Source organism: Pituophis catenifer, unplaced genomic scaffold (assembly GCF_029215685.1).
Source record: "Pituophis catenifer annectens isolate HBS135680 unplaced genomic scaffold, rPitCat1.0.hap2 SCAF_8, whole genome shotgun sequence".
Taxonomy (NCBI): Eukaryota; Metazoa; Chordata; class Lepidosauria; order Squamata; family Colubridae; genus Pituophis; species Pituophis catenifer.
This window is the reverse complement of record NW_027256888.1, coordinates 62,824,611-62,846,349: the sequence shown is the minus strand read 5'-3', so window position 1 is coordinate 62,846,349 and position 21,739 is coordinate 62,824,611. Positions and strand designations below refer to the sequence as shown.

General features: G+C 40.5%; 1 protein-coding gene across 1 annotated transcript in view; it reads left to right on the top strand.

Annotated features, from left to right (window-relative positions):
- Window positions 1-21,739, top strand: part of BANK1 (B cell scaffold protein with ankyrin repeats 1) — a 150,854-nt gene that overhangs the window by 17,903 nt on the left and 111,212 nt on the right. The window contains exons 3-5 of the mRNA XM_070949161.1: window positions 11,477-11,610; window positions 18,182-18,320; window positions 20,215-20,357. Of these exons, the coding sequence (XP_070805262.1) occupies window positions 11,477-11,610; window positions 18,182-18,320; window positions 20,215-20,357 (416 nt within the window). The remainder of the gene's footprint in view (window positions 1-11,476; window positions 11,611-18,181; window positions 18,321-20,214; window positions 20,358-21,739) is intronic.

Below are 21,739 nucleotides of genomic sequence, written 5' to 3'. Positions count from 1 at the left end.
AAGAGGGTTGTGTTTTTTTTTAAAATCATAGAACATAATCCTTTTTGCAAACCATTATTTTATTTTATTTATTTTATTAAATTTCTATACCACCCTTCTCCCGAACGACTCAGGGCAGTGTACAGCCAGATATAAAACCATGACAATATAAAAATTAAAAGCAATTTAAAACAATTAAATAAATTGGCTGAAAACTCTAATAAAACAACCCATTAAAATAGTAAAATATTATTGTTATTTAGGCCAGCCCTGCTTGTTGGAATAATAATGTTTTTAGGGCGCGACGAAAGGTACGCAGGTCGGGAAGCCTGCGAATCTCCGGGGGCAGCTCATTCCAGAGGGTAGGGGCCCCCACAGAGAATGCTCTCCCCCTGGGGGTCATCAGCCGACATTGCCTAACAGACAGCACCCGAAGGAGCCCCTCTCTGTGGGAGCGTACCGGTCGATGGGAGGCTATCGGTGGCAGAAGGCGGTCTCGTAGATATATTTATTTATTTATTTATTTATTTATTTATTTATTTATTTATTTATTTATTTATTTATTAAATTTATATACCGCCCTATTCCTAAGGGACTCAGGGCGGTGAACAGCGAACGATAAAAATACATGTAATACAAACGTTAATAAAAAACCAATTAAAATATACTAAACACTCTGGTCCTAGATAATTCAAGACATCCCAGTTTAAAATAAAATCAAAAAAGCAATATAAAGGGAAAGTTAGGCCAGGCCGGCCTGCTGAAACAGGAATGTTTTAATAATGTTTTGATATACATTATTATATTAATGTTAAAGCTTTTGAGAAGAACGCTGCAAACCAAGGTCAATGACAAACCTTCTGTTAAATAGTTTAAAATCCATCCAAAATAGTTTAAAACATTAATACATTTTATACTTTGGGGATGCCAAATCTCACATATTGCCTAAAATGTCCTAATAAGTTTTTAATGATTTTCATCCATACTTCCTACCATAAGCCAGCCACAGACCATTGGATGGAAATCAGTATCCTAGAAATAATTAAGAGTTTAATCTCTGGATTAATAGGAATTATCACCAATTCTCGATTCCTAGGAATCTCTTATGTTTATTAGGAATTATTACCATGTTGGCAAGGGATGTGGTGGCTCAGTGGCTAAGATGCTGAGCTTGTCGATTGAAAGGTTGGCAGTTCAGCGGTTCAAATCCCTAGTGCCGTGTAACAGGGTGAGCTCCCGTTACTTGTCCCAGCTTCTGCCAACTAGCAGTTCAAAAGCACATAAAAAATGCAAGTAGAAAAATAGGGACCACCTTTGGTGGGAAGGTAACAGTGTTCCGTGCGCCTTTGGCATTTAGTCATGCCGGCCACATGACCACAGAGACATCTTTGGACAGCGCTGGCTCTTCGGCTTTGAAATGGAGATGAGCACTGCCCCCTAGAGTCACGAACGACTAGCACATATGTGTGAGGTGAACCTTTACCTTTTTACCATGTTGGCTGCTGCATAAGGTTTATCTGTAGACTTTGTCCACACATTTACGATTAGAAAATGTACAGAAAGAGAAGCAAGGGGTAGGGTTGGAAAACAGTTTAGTATTAATATAGTCTGTATCCTTCAAAGCAGTGGAGAGTGTTCTCCATCATCAGCACAAAAACAAGAGTCCTGAGTTAGTTCAGTTGGCTTCTGTAATGGAAGACATGGCTTAATGGCCCAACTGCCTTTTTTTTTTTTTTGACAGAAAAAAGATTGTGTTTGTACAAAAGTAGCCAATCACACTTTAGATTACCATGCTGTGGAAGTCCAGCCCAAAAGCCTGTGCACAGACTATGGGCACATGTGTCGGCATGTGCTACCATGTTCCTGTCACATGGAGAAAAATATTTTGGACCAATGATCTGCAGATCGTTCACAATGATCTGCAAACTGTAAACTGAGTCATTTACTGAGATGGGCAGCTATAGAAGTCAAACAAACAAATCAACTGCTCCCAGCATACTAGGTTACTGTTTGGATAACTTTGTTTTCCTGAATAAACTCTATTTTTTTGGTTGAAGCCTTGATTTATAAGCCAATATATATATATCAAACAAGGAAGCCAAGTAATACTGTGCTTCCATATAGAGAGTGGAATTTGCAGTCTTGAAAACTTGGAAAAGAATGGAACCCTGCTGCATATTCAAAGAAAGATACTATTATTGTCAATGTAGCGCTAAATCAAGATAAACTCCAATCATTGATGGAAGGGAGGATTTAGAATTGGAGAAGGGAGGGAGGGAGGGAGGGAGGGAAAGAATGTAAAACATTGTTTACAATTTAAATTGCACCTGTATTGACCATTCTATAATTAAGATGCTCTAAGAAAAACAGTTACAACTGATAATGAGATTTAAGTCCTGGTGATTATATGAATTTATCTATATAATTTACTTCATTACAACATGGAAGAAGATTGCAACTGCATTTTTACAATATATTTTTTCAAACATATTGGCAGTTTTGATTATAGCTCTAGGATTTCCTGGTAGACTCCCATAAAGAAAACTAATCAAGTTTTACCTTGTTTAACTTTTCAAGATCAGACAAAGTTGACACCTGTCAACCAAACATGCAATAAAGGTAAAGTTAAAGGTTCTCCTCGCACATATGTGCTAATCGTTCCTAACTCTAGGGGGCGGTGCTCATCTCCGTTTCAAAGCTGAAGAGCCAGCGCTGTCTGAAGATGTCTCCGTGGTCATGTGGCCGGCATGACTAAACGTCAAAGGCGCATGGAACGCTGTTACCTTCCCACCAAAGGTGGTCCCTATTTTTCTACTTGCATTTTTTACGTGCTTTCGAACTGCTAGCTTGGACAAATAATGGAAGCTCACCCCATTACACGGCACTAGGGATTTGAACCGCTGAACTGCCGACCTTTCAATCGACAAGCTCAGCATCTTAGCCTCTGAGCCATCACGTGCAATACAACAGCATAAAAGCCAGATTTATATTATGGACAGTAATATTTTCAAAAACTATCACTATTAAGTTGCTTACGTTTGCATTGGAAGTTACTTTTAAAGGTTTGCAATTTACTTGATGAAAGCTAAGCAGTTGAAAGGAATTCAAGATAAGCATCCAACACTCTTTTTTACCACTGTCTTGAATATTCTTAAATCACAGTAAATCTCATTGATTTAATATCCTTCCATGTAAATAAACTTTTAACTCAAAAACAGTCTCTATAAAGCAAAACTATTTTTCTAAAAGTACAAAATGAATGCTTACTTAGAGAAAGAAGGTAAATGGATATATTTTTTGCTGGCAATTTTCAAATATTGAACAGATGCCAGAAAGATAATGGAAAACCCCAAGGCCCCTCATATGTGGGGTGCCGCAGGGATCGGTCCTCTCGCCCCTTTTGTTCAACATTTATGTAAAGCTGCTGGGCGAGATCATCTGTGGTTTCGGGGTGAAGTATCATCAGTACGCTGACGACACCCAGCTGTACATCTCCACCCCGGACCACCCTAATGATGCCCTTGAAGTGATGTCCCGGTGCCTGGAGGCCGTACGGATCTGGATGGAGAGAAACAGGCTCAGGCTCAACCCATCCAAGACCGAGTGGCTGTGGTTTCCGACGTCCCGATATAGTCAGCTGGTGCCATCGCTGACTATTGGGGACGAATCATTGGCCCCCACGGAAAGGGCTCGCAACTTGGGCGTCCTCCTAGATTCATGGCTGTCTTTAGAAGAGCACTTGATGGCCGTGACCGGGAGGATTTTTCATCAGGTTTGCCTGATCCGTCAGTTGCGTCCCTTTCTAGATCGGGACTCCCTACTCACAGTCACTCATGCCCTCGTCACCTCTCATCTGGACTATTGTAATGCTCTCTACATGGGGCTCCCTTGAGGTGCACTCGGAGGCTCCAGCTGGTGCAGAGTGCGGCCCCAAGGGTGGTTATGGGAGCGATGTGGAGTTCCCATGTAACACCTCTCCTGCACGAGCTGCACTGGCTCCCGGTGGTCTTCCGAGTGGGCTTCAAGGTTTTGGTTATCACCTTTAAAGCGCTCCAGGCTTAGGACCTGGTTATCTATGGGACCGCCTGCTACCACCAATAGCCTCCCACCGGCCAGTACGCTCCCATAGAGAGGGGCTCCTCCGGGTGCCGTCGGCCAAACAATGTCGACTGGCAGCCCCTAGGGGGATAGCCTTCTCTGTGGGGGCACCTACGATCTGGAACGAGCTCCCCCCGGAGATACAGAGGATCCCGGATCTGCGCACCTTCCGTCGCACGCTTAAGACTTTTTTATTTCATCAAGCTGGCCTGGCCTAAATCTTCTCCCCTTTTTAAATGTAAATTTTAATTTGTTTTAAATTATGGGGTATTTTAAATTTGTCTCAGCCAAATTATTTAATTCATTTTTATTCTATTTTAAATTTTTGTATTTATGTATTTTATTCTGTGGCTGTTCACCGCCCTGAGTCCTTTGGGAGTAGGGCGGTATAGAAATTCAATAAAATAAAATAAATAAATGAATAAAACAATAAGTTACCTGTTTCACTGAGAATATGATAAGAAGCAATGTGCTAAAATATAGGAAAATAGATTTGAGCTAAGTAAATAAAATTAGATTTTAATTGTAGAAGCAAATCCATATCCTATACCATGTCATAATGTCTAAATAATATCTAAAAATGTCCAAAAATGTTTTTAAAAGGACTTTTTACAGAAACATTCAAGTTCACCTTTTTTTGCCTTAAAATTCAATGAACATGCTCATAAAACCATGCATTCATATTAAGCCACATACACTTGAAAAAGTCTGTTGAGAAACATTGTTAGGTTTATGTAATTATTTGTTTACTTATTTACCTGTCTACTTTTTTGCCAAAGAATAGTGGCTAATGAAACTAACGTAATTTGGTTTGAAAATGCAACATTAGGTAAGGTAGATATTTAAATGACAGCTAAATGAATTTGTTCCCCATCCTTACCAGCCTTTACTTGTTCAGGTCACATTTGTAGAAAGCAATGAGAAGAGTTTGGGAGCAGGGCTGCTTTCAACTTTTCCCAATTCTCTAACAGTTTTGTTTTTGTATTTCATGGGTAGGCTGGCACAATATGAAACGGAATGATATTATTATGCCAGATGCTAAATCACCCATATCAGCAAAGGGAGAAATTTGCCCAAGCAGGCAGTATCCATTAGAAAATGTAAGATCGTATTTACGATCATATTTCAGAGCTATGATTCCATCTCACATTCCTTGGGACAAATCAAATATTGCATGCTTTCTCCACGCAGAGAGAAATGTTCCTTTTGCATCAGAACCAAGCGGTTTCCTGCTTTTTATCTTCACATCTTAATGAAATTCTACTCTTTTCTTCAAATCGTGATTATGCATAGTCTTATTTCAGGTAAAAATGTTAAATTATATTATTTATATTAGAAGAATCACTATATATTATTAGATGATAGATAGATAGATAGATAGATAGATAGATAGATAGATAGATAGATAGATAGAAGATAGACAGACAGACAGACAAACAGATGATAGATAGATGATAGCTTTTTATTTATTTTATTCATTTATTTTATTTGTCAAGTACATATTAGATAATATATATAACTATAAGCATGAATTGAATACATAAAGACAGATAGATAATATATAGATATCTACATCTCTATATATCCATTATTTATCATTTTTCCTTCTCTCATCTCTATCTAACATCTCTCTCTCTCTCTCTCTCTCTCTCTCTCTCTCTCACACACACACACACACACACACACACACACACACGCACACACACACACACATCTATCTATCATCTGTCTCAGTAGTGGGTTGCAAAACCCGCCGCTACCGGTTCGCTCATGCGCGATGCTTCTGTGGATGCACAGAAATGTCCGGCCTGGGTGGGCGGAGCTTCCCGCTGCTGCTGCTACCGGTTTGCCGATCTGGATAGAACTGGTAGCAACCTACCACTGATCTGTCAATAGATAGACTGATAGATAGATAGATAGATAGATAGAAAGATAGATAGATAGATAGATAGATAAATAGATAGATAGATAGATAGATAGATAATAGATAGATAGATAGATAGATAGATAGATAGATAATAGATAGATAAATAGATAGACTGATAGATAGATAGATAGATAGATAATAGATAAATAGATAAATAGATAGATAGATAGATAGATAGATAGATAGATAGACGATAGATAGATGATAGACAGACAGACAGACAGACAGACAGATAGATAGATAATAGATAGAGATAGATGTTAGAGAGGAGAGATGATAGATAATAGATATACAAAGATGTAGATATTATCTATATATTATCTATCAGTCTACATCTATCATCTATCTATCATCTGTCTATCTATCTATCTATCTATCTATCTATCTATCTATCTCTATCTATCTAACGTTTCTGAGAATTCTCTACACTCACTCTTTTACCAGCTCCAATTTCTCCTTTTCTAAAGACAGGAGAATAAGGAACTAAAGAAGGTATCGTCTCCCATCTACCAAAATTTCTCTGACCTGGTATCTTCAATATCAAATTCTTCAATGTCAGTATTGTAGGACAAAGAAGGTTTTCATGCATTTGTATTTCTTTCATTTGCTTCATATCAGGATGAAGATGCTGATCATGAATGTTTTCTGAATATGGGACTGTGCCTGTATTTATCCACCTACATTTCTACCACCCACACATTCTTCCTTGGGCTGTGGGAAAGATAGAATAGGCTAATAACTGAGTTTTTGTCTCCTACAAGTGAACAGAAATGATAAGTGTTTTAGTCCTCTGTATTCCTTTTGCCTGGCATGCGAGCTTCTTCTGATTTTTACTAATCCTGCTAAGAGAACTAGCTCGTTAAAAAGAAATGTGAGGCGGGGGTGGTGGGAATAAATGGGAACATTCTTCTTGCAATAAAAATGTCTCTGCTACGCCATCTAGTGGTGGACCACTTCACTGTTCATGTACTATAATGCAGCTATTAATGCTCGGGAGATTTCCTTACATAACCCAAGAGAAACATGTCATTCAATGCAGACTTTCTCAACCTACGAAATTAGAGGTAAATTATTTTTCTACTAATTGGTATGCATTATTGTATCCCCCATGTCTTTGTTCAATATTTTATGGTTTTCAAGAAATCATGAATTATTAAATATATCCATCTCTAAAACTACTTACTTTCCAAAAGATTTCCTACTTTAAAAGGTGGCTAATGTATTGATGAACTGGCACCTAACAGGATGACTTGTTTGTATGCATCTGTATCTATATCATCTATATCTATGTCTATCTACACACACACACACACACACACACACACACGAGACTATGGAGAAGTGGCTCATGCCCCTTTTTATATGATAGCATTCAACCATGTAGTTAAATGTGCCATCTTTGTTTTTATAATATTTGTGCTACCTGTCCTGTTGTTGGCTTCAGAGGATGTAACATTTACGGTTCAAATGCACATCCGTTTTTCTAAAAGTACAATTTTATGATAATAATCTCTAGATAGTAAATGTTTGCTGTAGTATTTAAATGGGAGAGTCCTACTTAACAGCTTAATACTCAGACCAAATAGAGTGTTAGCAAGTAATTGAGAGTATTAGAAAGTAACAGAGAGGAGTGTTTCAACATACACTTAAAAATTAAATTATCAGGGAGCAAGATTCTAGCTTAGCTGTTAAATTTCTGCTCCAGTTTCAGAATTCGTGGCGACATTCTCCCTTGCTTCAATCCAGGGGTGAAATCCAGCAGGTTCTGACAGGTTCTGACATTTCCGGTAGCGGAAATTTTGAGCAGTTTGGAGAACTGATAGCGGAAATTTTGAGTAGTTTGGAAAACTGGCAAATACCACCTCTGGCTGGCCACAGAGTGGGGTGGGAATGGAGATTTTGCAATATCCTTCCCCCAGGAGAGAGGAGGGAATGGGGATTTTGCAGTATCCTTCCCCTGGAGTGGGGTGGGAATGGAGATTTTGTAGTATCTTTCCACCTGCCACGCCCACCAAGCCAGGCCCACCAAGCCACCCCATGCCCACCAAACCACGTCCACAGAACCGGTAGTAAAAAAATTTGGATTTCATCACTGCTTCAATTTATTCAATCCCTCCCAGATTATTATTAAAAACAGCCTTCCGTTCCTTATGCTTCATATATAGAACATCATGGTTGACCAAGGCATAGCAGGTCACTCTCTGTAAACCCAATCCACCTTACAAGGTTGCTGTGGGGAAAATAGGAGGACGAAGGTTTGTTGAGTATGTTTGCCACCTTGAGTTGTTTGTAGAAATAATAAAGGCAGGATGCAAATAAATCAATTAAATAAATAAATAGCAAGTCTTACGAAGTTGGGGGAGGAGTCTGAGATTTGGATTAGCTATTAATTTATGAAATAATACGAGCAAACCCAAGTCAACCTTCAATTGACATTGGTGACTTATATAGGTGCATCTGTGCAGCTTTTGTGGCATGATATGGAAGTGATTTTTATTATGTCTCGTTGCACAGTCAGCCAGATGTTCAGATTGGATTTAGCATTTTTGTTCACCAATCGAGTCCATCCTAAGGAGCTAGGATAGGCAGATGTGGATGTTTGAGGATGTTACAAATATCGTCGCAGGATGTAAGCTGTTCCAATTAAAGTTGCCTTGTGCAACTGATTGACAGCGGAATTGTCAATGCCAGTGGTGCTCCAATTGTTTTGGGATTGCTTCCAAGGCACTATTACTATTGGTACCACCTTTGCTTTCTTTTGCCACAGTCATTCTATTTTTATTTGAAGGTCTTTGTATTCTGTTATCTTTTTCAGTTATTTCAGTTATTTCTCTTCTATTCTGTTGTCTCCAGGCACTGCCACATCCACTATCCAGACTTTTTTGTCTTTCTTATCAACAATTGTTAAGCCTGGGGTGTTATGTTATTAATATTTATTCTGTCTTTATTATTTTTATAAATAAGGTAGCGAACATAATACTCCTTCCCCCTCCTATTTTCTCCATAACAACAACCCTGTATGAGAGAGAATGAGTGATCCAAAGTTACCCAGCTGGCTTTCATGCTTAAGGTGGGACTAGAACTCACAGTCTCCTAGTTTCTAAACTGGTGCTTTAGTAAAATAATAGAATAACAGAGTTGAAAGGGACCTTGGAGGTGTTCTAGTCCAACCTCCTGCTTAGGCAGGAAACCCTATACCATTTCAGACAAATGGTTGTCCAATCTCTTCTTTAAAATTTCCAGTGTTAGAGCCTTCACAATTTCTGGAGGCAAGTTATTATTTATTATTATTATTATTTATTGAATTTGTATACCGCCCTACTCCCGAAGGACTCAGGGCGGTGAACAGCCAGATAAAATACATATAATACAAATGTTTAAAAAGCATTAAAATACAATTAAATAATTGGCCCGGAAAATGAAATTTAAAACACCCCAAATTCATAAGACAAATTTAAAATTGAAGAATTTTAAAAGTTTAAAAAGTTTAAAAGAGAGGTTAGGCCAGGCCGGCCTGCTGGAAAAGAAATGTTTTGATGGCATGGCGAAAAGCGTGCAGGTCCGGGATCCTCCGTATCTCCGGGGGCAGCTCGTTCCAGATGGCGGGTGCCCCCACAGAGAAGGCTTTCCCCCTGGGGGCCGCCAGTCGACATTGTTTGGCCGATGGCATCCTGAGGAGCCCCTCTCTATGGGAGCGTACTGGTCGGTGAGAGGCTACTAGTGGCAGAAGGCGGTCTCGTAAATTGTTGTTCCACTGATTAATTATTCTGTCAGGAAATTTCTCTTTAGTTCTAAGTTGCTCCTCTCCTTGATTAATTTCCATCCATTGCTTCTTGTCCTGCCTTCAGGTGCTTTGGAGAATAGTTTGACTCCCTCTTCTTTGTGGCAACCCCTGAGATCTGGGAACATTGCTATCATGTCACCCTTAGTCCTTCTTTTCATCAAACTGGACATACCCAACCGTTCTTTAACTTTTTGACTAAACTGGCTCTTGTCACTGTCTTCAGTTTTCAACTTTTCAACTAGCCTTCAGTTTAACCTTGCAAGATAGCCTCTCACCTAAGCACTAACCAGGGCCAACCTGATAGATGTTATGATGGAGACTTTGTGGGGAAAAAAATCATTGATTTGCGACAGGAAAAGAAGATTGTGCTATTAAAATAAGACTTTTTTTTTAAAAAAAGAAGGGTTTCATATTATCAATTTAATAGATCAATAATGAAAGCTGACTGGATAGGAAGTACAGTTCTTGAATGAAAAAAATAAAAAAAAAAGAAAGGGCCATATTGAAGAGAATAGGGCAAACCCCTGACAAGACAAATGGTAAGAAAGTAAACAGTATATCCAATAAAGCAAAGACAGATGGGGAACGCTCCAGAGTCAGCAATCAATGTGGATTGATTGACTAATGTGAATTGTGCAAGAGCTGGAGGAAAGGAAAAGGTTAGTATGCAAGTTGGAAAATGAAAAACAATATGATATTGGAATTCTTTGGGGAAATAAAAGAAAAAGACAGATGTGAAAGCAATTGATTTGCTCAGACCTGGGGATGATGAAAAAGAGTCTGTGATGGCATACTAATTATGCTGATAGGGATTTATGAGCCTGTTTATGGTAAATAAAATGTGGATTATCTGGTAGAATTCTATTACCCTATAATGCTGTATAAGTATGCAGAGGCCCAAATAATCTCAACTAAGCTACCATTCTTATTGATTTATTTTGTTTTAAACTATATTTTTGGCCCAAAGTACAACTCTTGCTTGAAAATGTAATCACAACGACTTGAATCTAAAACTGAAGTTTGCTATGGAGAAATTTAGACAATGTTGAATTTCTCATCCAATATAGTTTTCTTTTCTTTGAATATTTCTCCATAATGCTCTGGCTTAATGATCCATTTGATTCCAAATCTGACAGCTGGAACATAAACTTGGAAAGTTTTGTAGAAAAAAGGTTTTAATATTTCTGGAAAGCCATTAGAGATATAGCTGGTAAACGGCTATATGTGTTCACTATCGTGCAAAAGGAGATCTTGAAATTAAACTCATTGTTGTTTAATCATAATAGGTTGTAACTCAACTACCACCTGATCTGAACTTCCAATGATGCATTTAGATTGTGACTTCCCTCTTTTTTTTTTTGGTTGACACCTAAATCCAATTAGACATTTCTAATGAGGACACTAACACCTCAGGTGTTAGATTTTGCAATCTCCTGGGACTTTACCTGTTTTATTTTGGTGCCTGCACAGGGAATACCCACAAAAGTCAACCGAAAAAGAGGCATTTATGACAAATGCCTAATTGTAAATCCAAGACAAAGTATAGCACATCATACAAATATTTCTGCTCAAAGACCACCAGTTAATATGCAATTTCACAACTGAGGAATACTTCAGCTGGTGGGAGATGGCTTTGGCAATCATTAACCCAAATATGACTCTATGACTTAAAATCATATCTTTGGCAGGTGCACACGATCCCTTATCTTCGGACCTAGAAAGGAGCTTGAGGCTAAATGATGGAAGTGTGGAAATTGTGGAGGTGAACGAGATGGTGGGAAGGCCAGAGGTGTTAGTGTTGCCAAAAAGGATCCCATGCGAGGTAAGCTCTGTTAAAGAAAATGCAATCCCCACAAATGCATTCTTTTTATTCCATTTGAAAGAAAAGTGCACACAAATAAATAAACCTCCCCAAAGTTCTGCTTGGCTGGGTGAGGGGGTTAAACTTTAGCTTAGGATAAGGGAGCAAGACTCAATTTTTTCAACTGAATCTCTGCTAAATAGATATGATAATGTGTTTCTTTTTCAATGTTTTGGGAATAACAGAATGAAAAGGGACCTTAGAGGTCTTCTAGTCCAATCCCCTGCTCAGGCAGGAAACCCTAAACCAGTGATGGCTAACCTTTTTGCGATCACGTGCCAAAAGCAAGTGGAGCGCAGGGGGGTCACACACATGCGTGCCCACACCCGTAATTCTATGTGCCCCGCCCCCCGCGTATGCACACGTAACACACACACCCTGCTCCCCCCGCTTTTGGCACGTAATGGTACAGTGGGCCTGGTAGATCCATTTTTCACTCTTCCCCAGGCTCCAGAGCCTTTCTAGGAGCCTGGGGAGGGCGAAAACAGCCTTCCCCACCCCCCCGGAGGCACTCCAGAGGCTGAAAATGGCCCATTTGCTGACTGGTGGGCCCAGAAGACCTGAAAATCAGCGCGCCGGAGCTGAGCTCGCGTGCCCACCAATATGGCTCCGCGTGCCACCTGTGGCACGTATACCATAGGTTCGCCATCAGAGCCCTATACCATTTCAGACAAACAGTTATCCAATCTCTTCTTAAAAACCTCCAATGGAGCACTCACAACTTCTGGAGGCAAGTCACTCTACTGATTAATTGTTCTAATTGTCAGGAAATTTCTCCTTAGTTCTAGGTTGGTTCTCTCCTTGATCTTAGTTTCTATCCATTGCTTCTTAACAGATCTTGTCTTTGAGAGATCCTGTCAAAATCAGTAAGCTTGCAAGTTTGTTGCTGCACTCATGGTGCAACAGCAAATCAAGAGATAGAAAGACATTTTAAACCTTTAATCGCTTTTTTATTTTTTTGCAACTTTCACAAGAATCTTTTTTTTTTTTTGCAGCAGTTTTCTGCAATGCCTAACGCTAACCCTAATTTTACCTTAACCAGAGCCACAACCTTAACCCCTAAAATCAACTCTAGGACCCTAACCTCCTGTAATAACATAAACCTAACAGTACTACTACCTATAAAGACTCATTCTATCACGCTAAAATAATAAGAAGAAGGAGAAGGAGAAGGAGAAGGAGAAGGAGAAGGAGAAGGAGAAGGAGAAGGAGAAGGAGAAGAACGTTAATATTATTGTATGGCATTGTTACATTAGCCAGGAATGAAGTTTAAATATAAACCTATACGTATATTGCATTGGCAAATAGTAATGCTAATCCTGCTTTCAGCACTTACTTCTGACTCTAACATAAATGTACAATTAACACACATTGTAAAAACTCACCATAAATCAGGGGTGAAATCTAAAAAATTTCCCTACCAGTTCTGTGGGCGTGGCTTGGTGGGCATGGCAGGGGAAGGATACTGTAAAATCTCCATTCCCACCCCACTCCAGGGGAGAATACTGCAAAATCCCCATTCCCTCCCCACACCTGGGGAAAGGATATTGCAAAATCTCCATTCCCACCCCACTCTGGGGCCAGCCAGAGATGGTATTTGCCAGTTCTCCAAACTACTCAAAATTTCTGCTACCGGTTCTCCAGAACCTGTCAGAACCTGCTGGATTTCACCCCTGCCATAAATATAACCCTCTATTGAATATTACCATAAATCTCAAAGAAGCCTAACTCTACCTGTGTCTTACCCAAATGCCCATACAAATACTAACACTATCTCTAACTCCCTATGCTATTTAAACAGTCTACCATTTTACCCTTATCTTAACCATGATACTAAATTACTATAAACTTCATGAAGCTATATCTTGTTATTTTTATGTCCTCACTATAACATAAACCTATACTACCAATAATTATATACTCTCATATTATTGTACATGAATCTCATTCTAAATTTAAGCATTGACTGCCTTCAAACAATTGTCTAGAAGTTAAATCTGGTCTGTATCTTATTCCAAACTGGGAGAAGGATTCAGGCAAAGGAAAAATAAGTTTGAGGCAGGCTGCAACTGGAAAGGAGATTTCTGCTTCTTAGCTTATTCTGTGGAATATTTTATTCTGTGGAAGGGATCATTTGAATCAAGTGAATTCTGTTTCAGAATCTATCATGATTCTTATTGTGGGAAGCTACCCCTCTCCTAGAAGAATGAAATATTTTGAGGAATATTAAAAAGGCAGAATATTATATTTCCCTGGATGAGAAATGGAGAAATATGTTTTTTTAGAGAGAGAAAGCAGCCCCCACCTTTCTTAATAGCACTCAGCAGTTGTCAGCACTTAAGAGATAAAAAGATAGATAACTCTATTCATAAGCACATACCTTCACCAAAGATCCAAAACAGGAGAAAAGCCATTAGGACACAATAGGAATTGCTCAACACCCTTTCAAGAACATAAGCTTCTTCATTGCATCATCTATCTAGCTATCTTCGAGACCGCCTGCTGCTACCGACGACCTCCCAGCGACCCGTGTGCTCCCACAGAGAGGGCCTCCTCAGGGTGCCATCAGCCAAACAATGTAGGCTGGTGACCCCCAGGGCGAGAGCCTTCTCTGTGGGGGCACCTACCCTCTGGAATCAGCTGCCCCCAGAGATAAGGAGAATCCAAGACCTCAGTGCCTTCCGCCGTGCCCTTAAAACCCACTTTTTCCAGCAAGCCGGGCTGGCTTAGGAAGAAATTTTTTAAAATTTTTAAATGTTTAATTGGTTTGTGTTTTTTTTAAATTTTGGGCCAAATTTATATAGATTTTAATTGTTTTTAATATTTGTATTTCATGTTTTTAATTCTGGCTGTGCACCGTCCTGAGTCCTCAGGGAGAAGGGCGGTATATAAATTGAAAATAAATAAAATAAATAAATAAATCTCAGCCCAAACCTCAACCAAATTTAACTTTATCCCTACATGGCTCTATGGGAGTCTGACAACAGCCAATAGAATACATGTTCTTGCACAGGAACAGGAAGCTCAAGTTCAAAGCCCAAGAGAAGGTATAAAAACCCCTCACTCTCAACTCCATGTGGTCAGCTGCATCAGAATTCATGGGGTTCTGTTTCATCATTAAACCATCTTTCCAATCAGCCTCCATGTTTCCAGTATCTTTCTCCCAGCTTGGAACTGAACCAGATGGATATTTTTTCCAACATTATATTATTCTTCAATTCTCTCAATTTTTCATCATGAAATCAGTTAAGCTGTTATGTTTAGGGTTATGGTTAGGGTTGTTGTTACAACAGTTATCAGTCTTTAATATGCCACAATGTCTAATCCATTTACTGAAAAAAAGGGAGGGGGAATAAAATAGCCATCTAGAAATCTACTTCTCCAAAGAAAGTGATCTGACTATGACAAAGTCCTACAATCTGAGTTCACTATTACCCTAAACCAGGGGTCGGCAACCCATGTCTCTGGAGCTGCATGTGGCTCTTTCATTCCTCAGGTGCGGCTCCCTGTCGCCGGTCAGCTCCTCAATTGATAGGCCTTTCGGTTAGGCTAGGTAGAGGAAAAAGGACGCCATGCTAGGAGGAGACTCTATGGTGTTGGAACCGGACTTCCAATCAGCAAAGGAAAAAATAAAGAGCCTTGGTGGTGCAGTGGACTAAAGTGCTGTTAAAGTAGCATTTAGCTGCCAGCTGCCTGCAATTACTGCGAGTTCAAATCTCACCAGGCTCAAGGTTGACTCAGCCTTCCATCCTTTCGAAGTAGGTAAAATGAGGACCCGGATTGTGGGAGCAATAAGCTGACTTTGTATAAAAAAGAACACAGCTTGCGGGGGGGGGGGCGAAAGCCCTACTAAGCAAGTATATACAAAAGTATGAAGGCTATTGCTTAACACATTGTAAACCGCCCTGAATCTCCGGAGAAGGGCGGCATATAAATCGAACCAATAAATTTATTTATTTATTTATTTATTTATTTATTTATTTATTTATTTATTTATTAAATTTATATACCGCCCTATTCCTGAGGGACTCAGGGCGGTGAACAGCGAACGATAAAAATACATGTAATACAAACGTTAAAAAAAAAAACAATTAAAATATACTAAATACTCTGGTCCTAGATAATTCAAGACATCTCAGTTTAAAATAAAATCAAAAGCAATATAAAGGGAAAGTTAGGCCAGGCCGGCCTGCTGAAACAGGAATGTTTTGAGGGCACGGCGGAAAGTGCGCAGATCCGGAATCTTCTGTATCTCTGGGGGGAGCTCGTTCCAGATGGTGGGTGCCCTCACAGAAAAGGCTCTCCCCCTGGGGGCCGCCAGTCGACACTGTTTGGCTGACGGTACCCTGAGAAGCCCCTCTCTATGGGAGCGTACTGGGCGGTGAGAGGCTATTGGTGGCAGAAGGCGGTCTTGTAAGTACCCCGGTCCTAAGCCATGGACTGCTCTAAAGGTGGTAACTAAGACCTTGAAGCGCACCCGGAAGACCACAGGGAGCCAGTGCAGCTCGCGCAGGAGGGGAGCCACATGGGAGCGCCATGCTGCTCCCATAACTACCTGCACGGCCGCATTCTGGACCAGCTGGAGCCTCCGGGTGCTCCTCAAGGGGAGCCCCATGTAGAGAGCATTAGAGTAGTCCAGGCGTGAAGTGACGAGGGCATGAGTGACCGTATTTAACGAGTCCGGATCCAGAAAGGGACGTAACTGGCGAATCAGGCGAACCTGATAAAAAGACCTCCCGGCCACAGCCGTCAAGTGTTCTTCTAAAGACAGCCGTGAGTCCAAGAGGACGCCTAAGTTGCGAACCCTCTCCGTGGGGGACAATGACTCATCCCCAATAGTCAGAGATGGCACCAACTGACTATATCGGGACGTCGGAAACCACAGCCACTCGGTCTTGGATGGGTTGAGCCTGAGTCTGTTCCTCCCCATCCAGATCCGTACAGCCTCCAGGCACCGGGACATCACTTTAAGGGCATCATTGGGGTGGTCCGGGGTGGAGATGTATAGCTGAGTATCATCAGCATACTGATGATACTTCACCCCAAAACCACGGATGATCTCACCCAGCGGCTTCACATAAATGTTGAACGGAAGGGGTGAGAGAACCAACCCCTGTGGCATCCCACATACAAGGGGCCTCAGGGTCGACCTCTGCCCCCCTGTCAACACAGACTGTGACCGATCAGAGAGAAAGGAGGAGAACCACCGCAACACGGTGCCCCCCACCCCTAACTCTTCCAACCGGTACAGCATGATACCATGGTCGATGGTATCAAAAGCTGCTGAGAAGTCTAATAGGACCAGGACAGAGGAGCAACCCCTGTCCCGGGCCCTCCAGAGATCATCTACCAATGTGACCAATGCCGTTTCCTTGCTGTATCCAGGCCTGAAGCCCGACTGGGATGGATCTAGATAAGCCGATTCATCCAAGTACTGAGGAAGCTGTCACGCTACCACACTCTCAACAACCTTCGCAACGAAGCGAATGTTGGAGACTGGACGGTAATTAGCCAACACTGCTGGGTCCAGGGAAGGCTTCTTGAGGAGAGGCTTCACCACCGCCTCTTTCAAGGCGGCGGGGAAGGCACCCTCTCTCAAGGAAGCATTTATAATCCCCTGGAGCCAGCCTCATGTAACCTCCCGAGAGGCCAGCACCAGCCAGGAGGGACACAGGTCCAATAAACATGTGGCCGCGCTCAGTCTGCCCAGTATCTTGTCCACGTTTTCCGGAGTCACAGAATCAAACTCTTCCCAGGTAATATTCTCAAGACTTGCCTCCATCCTCCCTCCCGAATCTACCCAGTCAGAGTCCAAATTTTCCCGAATCTGAGCGATTTTGTCATACAGATATTGTACAAAGTCCTCGGCTCTACCCTCCAAGAGGTCCTCCTGCGCTTCCTGGTGGAGCAGGGAGCGGGTCACCCTAAACAGGGTGGCCGGGCGATTATCTGATGACGCAATAAGAGTGGAAAAATAGTTACACTTTGCCGCTTTTATTGCCACCAGGTAGGTCTTAATATGAGACCTTATCAGTGTTCGGTCAGATTCAGAACGGCTGGCCCTCCAACTGCTCTCCAGGCGTCTTTTCCGGCGTTTCATCTCCCTCAGCTCCTCGGTGAACCAGGAAAAATAAATAAAATAAATGAAAATAAACAAACAAACAAATAATAAATAAATAAATAAGTATGCTGTGCTAGAAGGAGACTCTATGATGGAGAAACTAGGTTTCTGGTCAGTTCCAAAACTGAAAGGGGGGCTTTGTGGCTCTTTGAGTGTTTAAGGTTGCTGGCCCATGTCCTAAACTGCCCTAAAATCAGTTCAAGGGTGCATAGAACTAGTACAAAGAACTAATGTTTTATTGAAATAATCCATGTTCCCATGCAGGCCAAATAATCGCTTTATAAAAAATATGTAGCTGGATAACATACGTCTTCTGCTAAGGTTTTAAACAACTTCCATGAAAATATGTCGTTCACGTTGTATAGATTTAATTTATTGACCCAACGGAATAATTGGACTCATACTTTACAGTGTCCTGGAGAGATCTTCATTATTTTAAGAGAAGATGTTCCTGGAGATTCAGTAGTCATTGAATTTATAACAGAAAATGAATGGATCAGGATTGAACCAGATTTTTGGAATCAGAAAGTCAGGTTCATCAAAGCTCTAGGTAAGAGTTGGTACTAGTTCAAGGAAAATAAAGACATCAAATATAATGTAATGGAATGTTATACAGTATTTCCCATTATAATTCAATACTATTTTTATGCATGAGCTTTGACTTATCAAATTCTACTTTATTAAATCAGAAGCATAAAAGTTTTTGACTTATCAAAAACTGGAGGCATTTGGTTGTTTAGCCATGATAAGATGGCAGTTGACAGTCTTTAAAATGTCATTCATTAGTCATAGTTTGCTAGACTTAATCAGTTCCCACTGCACATATTATTTAGAGCAACACAGCATAAATCTGTAGCACATATTATTATCACTGCATGACGTTTATGAAGATATTGTCTTGTTCCATGCGGGGAGTTTTTCAAGTTCTTTTGTCATTTATTTGCACCGATATATTTGGCCATATTTTGATGTTTTATAGTGTGTCTCAGACTTCTGCTTATTCTTTTCGATCGTGACATTAAGTAATATTTAATAAATCAGTGGTTTCAGCTTAGTTGAACAAAGGGTTGCCCAATGTAGAAAGTGAAACTTTTTGTGGCTCTTGCATGTCTTGGACCATTGCTAAAAAATTAACATCGCATCTTTATTATGAGATGGAAAACATATTAAAAATAAGCCCTAACATGTGCATATTATAATTTTAAAAAAAGAACTTTTTCCCAAATCTAAAATTGCCTGTATGGTGATTATATAGCCATAGCCATTTTGCAGCATTCAACTCCTCCAAAAAATACTATATGCCGCAAAACTTGAAACCATCAAAAATTAATCTGCCCTACTAAAGACTATTTTCTTTCAACTGATTTTTAAAGATGTTTTTATTGGTGCTACCAAGAGAACCAACTTGGTGGAACAGTTAAGGCAACGGGTTAGAAAGAAAACAAAAAACTGAGTTCTGAGCACAACCAGCTGGGTGGACTTGCTAACCACTTCAGAAATATTACCAAGAAAATTTCAGGGGCTAAATGGAGTAGTTGTCAGGAATCAAAATCTCACTTAAAGGCACCAAAAAAAAAAAAAAAAAAGTACCATCAAGATAGGATTTTGGTGTGGAAGTCCAGGGGCTGGGCACAAATTCATGCAAATTTGGCTTATCATATTTTTCATTACAAAAGGGACGTGGTGGCTCAGTGGCTAAGACGCTGAGTGTGTCGATCGAAAGGTCGACACACAAAGTTCAGCGGTTCGAATCCCTAGTGCCATGTAACGGGGTGAGCTCCTGTTACTTGTCCCAGCTTCTGCCAACCTAGCAGTTCGAAAGCACGTAAAAAATGCAAGTAGAAAAATAGGGACCACCTTTGGTGGGAAGGTAACAGTGTTCCGTGCGCTTTTGGTGTTTAGTCATGCTGGCCACATGACCACGGAGACGTCTTTGGACAGTGCTGGCTCTTCGGCTTTGAAACGGAGATGAGCACCACCCCCTAGAGTTGGGAACAACTAGCACATATGTGTGAGGGGAATCTTTACCTTTGCCTTATTTTTCATTACATGAATTAATACATAGATTATCACCTAAGTGTGGAGCTGGAAATTCTTCTCCACCCCGAGGCACATTGAAATGTCTGTAAACGTTTGCAAAGTATGCTGTATATTTTAAAGCTTTCTTTGTTTTCCTTTGTTCTCTGGCCTCCAAATATATTTTAATTCTACCTTCTTGCTCCACTGCTGCTGATTCTTTTCTTCCATTACTCACTGCTTTTTTTTTTTTTTTTTTTTTTTTTTGCACGTTCGGCTCCCCTGTGAACCGTTGATTTCTCAATCTGGAATAGATAACGCTGAAGCATTCTGAATGTGAATCAGTGTGGAAAGGTTTTGGCAATAATTCTGTTTTTTTTTTTCCTTCGTTTTTTCCACTGAGCTTTTAAAATGTTCTGTTTTATAAGATTTTCCTGCTGGCTTTGTAAATGTAAATATCTACTGTGGAGGAGACATTAAAGCCACAGTGCAGATTGAATACTATTCAACAGTGGGAGAGCTTGAACAGATGCTTCAGAAAGTGGCTGATCCAATTGCATTTGCCTGTCAGGTAAGCTGTTCTCTACATTAAACAGTTAATAAAAGAAGTTAATAAACTATTATCTAATTTAATGGAGTTCATAAAATGAGAAGGGCTGATAGTTCGAGCGGTTTTTTCCTATCCAAATATTTTATTTTTAGTCATAATGTCTAATGAAATAAATAATATTAAGCAGTAGATTTCCCCCTCCAAATGTTGAGTATCAGCATGCTATAATGAAAATACCAATTCCAAAAGGTTAGTATTTCAGACAGGGGTGGGCTGATGGGGTTCACAGGGGTTTGGTAGAATCTCTAGGTAAGATTCCGTGCAGTTCGGAGAACCCCCAAATTTCACTCCTGGCTGTCCTGCCCCTTCCAGAAGTCCCCATACGGCCCATTTTGGATGCAGGTAAGTGCAGGACTCATGAGAAGGCGCAGGGAGGCTGAAAAACGGGCCTACCGGAAGTTCTGGAGGCCTGTTTCCAGCCTCCAGAGGGTCTCCGGAGCCTGGGGAGGCTGTTTTCACCCTCCCGGAGGCTCAAAAAAAGCCTCCGAAGCCCAGGGAGCGCAAAAATGCCCCCCCCCCCGCCATGGTGCAGGAGGTTGACTAGGCCATGCCCACCATGGCCACGCCCACCCAGCAACCAGGCAGAGAACCCCTTGCTAAAATTTTTGAAGCCTACCCTTGATTTCAGAGTTGTGCAAATATGAAGTAGAAATGTATATAGATAGTGCTCAACTTACAAAGTTCATTTAGTGACCATTCAAAGTTACAATAGCACTGAAAAAAGTGATTTTTCACACTTACTATTATTGCAGCATCCCCATGATCAAGTGATCAAAATTCAGACGCTTGGCAACTGACTCATATTTATGACGGTTGCAATGTCCAGGGGTCATGTGATCACCTTTTGCAACCTTCTGACAAGGAAAGCCAACGGGGAAGCCAGATTCACTTAACAACCGGGTTACTAAATTAGCTGCAGGGATTCACTTGACAACTCTGGCAGGAAAGGTTGTAAAATGGAGCAAAACTCCCTTAACAAATGTTTCACTTAAGCAACAGAAATTTTGGACTCAGTTGTGGTCATAAGTTGAGGACTACCTCTATTGTCTTCTAAAATGATTGATTGGGTAATAGTGAGAATAGAGTCATACTAGGGATGCAGAAATGGACCATAAGAAACTGTGTTACTCTAAAGCTACTATATCTTTTAATCATTCCAACTCAGCAGTGTCAAGTCACTGGTATAATTCTTTACCACTATTCAACATTTGTAAAAATTTCTATGCCGAAGATAAGGGAGCAATGAAAAAAAGTTAATTTAAAATACATGGTCAATATTTTAGTGCAGGAATAGGCAACAGGTGGCATTCCAAATATTGATCAAATCCTGTAGGAATATTGGT